General features: G+C 37.5%; 1 protein-coding gene across 1 annotated transcript; it reads left to right on the top strand.

Moving 5' to 3' along the window:
* The first annotated feature begins 375 nt into the window (after window positions 1-375).
* LOC126106626 (uncharacterized) lies at window positions 376-2,420 on the top strand. The gene is made up of 2 exons (XM_049912981.1): window positions 376-959; window positions 1,066-2,420. Exon 2 carries the CDS (start codon window positions 1,464-1,466, stop codon window positions 2,385-2,387), a length of 924 nt encoding a protein of 307 aa, XP_049768938.1. The 5' UTR covers window positions 376-959; window positions 1,066-1,463; the 3' UTR covers window positions 2,388-2,420.
* Window positions 2,421-4,096: the final 1,676 nt, after the last annotated feature.

Here is a 4,096-nt window from a genome sequence, read left to right on the forward strand (position 1 = left end):
TTACCCTTTCGATCCTGACAGTGATGAATCTTGGCATCCATTGACCAGCTGTCCAGGCTCAGATGATGTTTCGGTAAGGAAATAAGACGGTTTATTTCTGGTGATTAATTTCCTGTGGCTTGTGACTTTGTTTCTCTCAACATTGGCAACGCATTTGACAGCCATCCTGTGTGTTAATGATGAAACTTGATGGGCACATTTATATTACTGCTTAATGGTGCAATAATGTAGTTTCAAAGGCAAAAGATGTGTAAAAAATATTTTCTCATTAATGTGATTTTATCGAAATTTAATGTTTTGTGTGGCTTATGACTATATCTCACGCAAATTCTTAGACTATTTTGCTCTTCATATTATACCTTGAAATAAGTAGAATAAATCAAGAATCATCCAAAAAACCATAGCCTTCACCGAAAAGAAAGCGAAATATCGATCAGTGGAAGAAAAATAAAGCAAAACTTCGACGAAATGCTGGTCAGCAGTATAAGTCTTTAAAAACCCACAAGACTGTTGAGGCTGCTACTAGAGGAAGTCCCTGTACTTGTTCAAATAAATGCTTCACAAAACTGCTTGCAGAGGAAGAAAACATTTTTCATTCATTTTGGGACATAAGACACTTTAATGCCCCGAATACTTACCTGATGAGCTGTATGAAAATGGAACCGAAAAAGCGGAGGTTTGTTCACTATTTAAATACAAATGGTTTAATATTTTGTAGATTTATTTCATTTTGTTATATTTGTCATAATTTCTTTCAAAGCTATCCATAAAAGACTTCCAAGACAATATCATCCAGGGATGTTACATTTTCTTATAATGTGAGGGCATGCGGAATAGAAGTCATGATCTGCAAGGAAGCTTTCCTAAGGTTCGTGGCTTACAGATACATGCACGAAGAGTGAGGAATTTGCAACATCAAATGAAGCAGGGATTTGCAGTGCCAAAAGAAGATGGAAGAGGTTTGTCTGTTACTCTGTGCTATAAGTTATGGATGTACTCAAACTGAGTACTATACAAATATTTCTATTAGGAAGAGGATATAAGCTCATCTTTCTTTTCTTTCAGGAAAACATGGAAACTACCCATATAAATTTCAAGAAGAAGCTGTACAAAGTGTTGGAGAATTTCTCAACGCCATACCGAAATATAACAGTCATTACAGTAGGCAACAGAACCCCAATAAAGTGTATTTGGATTGTGATCTCACAATTGCTTCCTCATTTCAAGATAAATACTCAGAATACTGGAAGGAAAAGCAGGTTCCTGCAGTATCTGAAAGTAAATTCAGAGAAATTTTCGTATCTGAATTTAACGCAGGCATCTAACTAACAAAAAGTGACACCTGTTCAAAATGTGATGGATTTCTAATTGCAATAAATAACCCAGAATTATGCGCAGAAGAAGTCACAGAAAAGAAACAACAATATGAATTGCATCTCAAAAAGGCTGACAGAGGACAAAATATGATTGCGTCTTTAACTGCTCTGGCTAAAGAAAATTCGAAAGAGCATGTGATAGCATTGGACATGCAGCAAACATTCCACACACCTAAACTAATCGTAGGTCCAGCATTTTACAAGAGGAAAATGTGCGCATACAACTATGGTATCCACGACTGTGGATCAAATAAGGGTTATATGTTTCTGTGGAGCGAGAAAGATGGAGGACAGGGTGCAGATGAGGTTGGGAGCTGCTTATTGAAGTACTTGGAGATAACTAACCCTCAGACAAAACATCTCCACATAATCATAGACAACTGCAAGGGTCAGACAAAGAATTGGACTATTAATGCTTTGGAAAGGTCCCTTGTTGCTATCAAAAGATTTGATTCCGTCCAGCATTACTTCCCTGTGGTAGGTCACACCATGCTACCTTGCGATCGTGATTTTGGTTACGTTGAACGGTATGCAAGAAACAGACATCCAATAGTGTACACTCCAGATGAATGGGCAGAAGTAATAAAATCTGCAAGTCCAAAACATTTCATTGTAACTAAAATGGAAAGAGAAAACTTCAGAAGTTTGGAAAGCCTGAAGACATTGACCTCAAAACGTACAGAATCCACGTCTGGAGATCCCCACCATTTCAGTGAAGCTACTCAATTTAAGTTTGAGTCTGAAGATCCCTTCAAGCTAAGTGTAAAGCACTCTTATTCAGACATAGGAGCTTTCATGTCAATGGATATTCGTGTCAAAAAGAAAGGAAGGCTACTTGAACCAAATCCATATCAGCTGCCAATAAAGTGCAGAAATCCACTACCAATTAACCAGAAAAAATTTGATGATGTACTGTCTCTTATGCCATACATACCTGCAGAAAATCAAGATTTCTTTCGGTCACGTACTGGAAATAACGTGTACGATAATGAGGTAGAGGAACTTCCTTGATGTAACTGAATAAATGAAAAAGTAATTTATACATCTCAGATACCTGATATGTATATATTAATGTGTAAAATTATATACTCTGCTTCCTGTGTAAGAGTAGTTAAAATAAATCCTTACAAATTCATACTTTATGTTTTAAACAGTTTTTTGGGAGATATAGTCATAAGCCACCGTTGACTACATCTTAACCAGAATCATTCTAAAATTAATATTTTATAGCATGCAGAGAGTTGACTATTTAACAACATGCTTCGCAAGTATTAAGCAAGTATTTGCAGTAGAAATAAGGTTTCTATTTTGTACTAAACATTTTCAGACCTCTATGGAACTTGAAACTCGCTGTATCTCAAAACTAGCTCGATGTGGCTTATGACTATATCTCTCCGACCCCTTCAATTATGTAACTTTTGTGGATGAGAATGTTCTATGTCACCAGGCCACAAGAATATTCTGGACAATTCAGGCAAATGATTTAGCCACCCAAATTGCTTGACATGAATCCCATAAAGCATTTATGTGACATAATCGAGAGGTCAGTTCGTGGATAAAGTCCTACACTGGTGACACTACTGGAATTGTGGATGGCCACAGGGGCAGCATGGCTCAATATTTCTGCAGGGGCTTCAAATGACTTCTTGAGTCCATGCCACATGAGTTGCTGCACTTCGCCAGGCTAAAGGCACCCTGACATGATATTTAGAAAGTTATCCCATGAGTTTTGTAACCTCAGTGCATGTAATGTGTTTTCACCCGGAACCCTAAGCACTATGGCTGTTAGGGGTATGTTATTGCCACAATAAATTTTTCCAGATAGCAAATGCCAATTTTTGTAGAAATTCCTTGAATCATTACAGAGAGATGCTGATATGTCATTGTCTTTGCATCTCCCCTACTCACCCGGAACCCTAAGCACTAAGGCTGTTAGGGGTATGTTATTGCTACAATAAATTTTTCCAGATAGCAAATGCCAATTTTTGTAGAAATTCCTTGAGTCATTACAGAGAGATGTGGATATGTCTGTGCACCTTCCCTACCCCAACGGCTGGGGTGAATGGTCATTGTGACTGTAACCAATAAGTGTAACGACCCCGAAAACTATGGATTTGATACTAACATTGGCCAGTATTGAATATTTTTACATGTCGTTTCTTCTCATACCCACAACTACCCCTAGAGATTGTTTGCGTACATTACGTCCACAATATTGTTATACAAATAATAAGTCATGTATATATAAAACTTGATTGAAACTACTGCAGATATTCCTGAGTGAAGCTTCTGTGCCCTCCCCTCTTCAAATCCACACCTGTAGGTAGTGGTTCTTACCCCCACAGAAATCTTCGTGAGCATGAGAACAATTACTTACAAAAGTTTGATTCTAATTGTATGAATGGTATAGGAGCGTATAGAAAATGAACGAACAAATATCCATTTTTGTATGTCACATTAAACCATCAGTTTCAAAAAGGAACCCTGAATAGACCATTTCAAATCCAGCAACTTTAATCTTTAGAGTCGTCAGGGCCAAGTTACATTCATGTATATGAAAATCACAAATACTCTGAGGGCTTCAGTCTGTTTGAGTATAGCTTTCTCTTCACAGTTTTTTTATGTGTGTTGTACAGTTTAGCAGGAGGTCGGACATGTTTGCACGACCTCATTCCAATGATGACAGATTCCTTGCCCAACAACTCACTGTGCTTTTGCGC

This window comes from Schistocerca cancellata, chromosome 10 (assembly GCF_023864275.1).
Source record: "Schistocerca cancellata isolate TAMUIC-IGC-003103 chromosome 10, iqSchCanc2.1, whole genome shotgun sequence".
Taxonomy (NCBI): domain Eukaryota; kingdom Metazoa; phylum Arthropoda; class Insecta; order Orthoptera; family Acrididae; genus Schistocerca; species Schistocerca cancellata.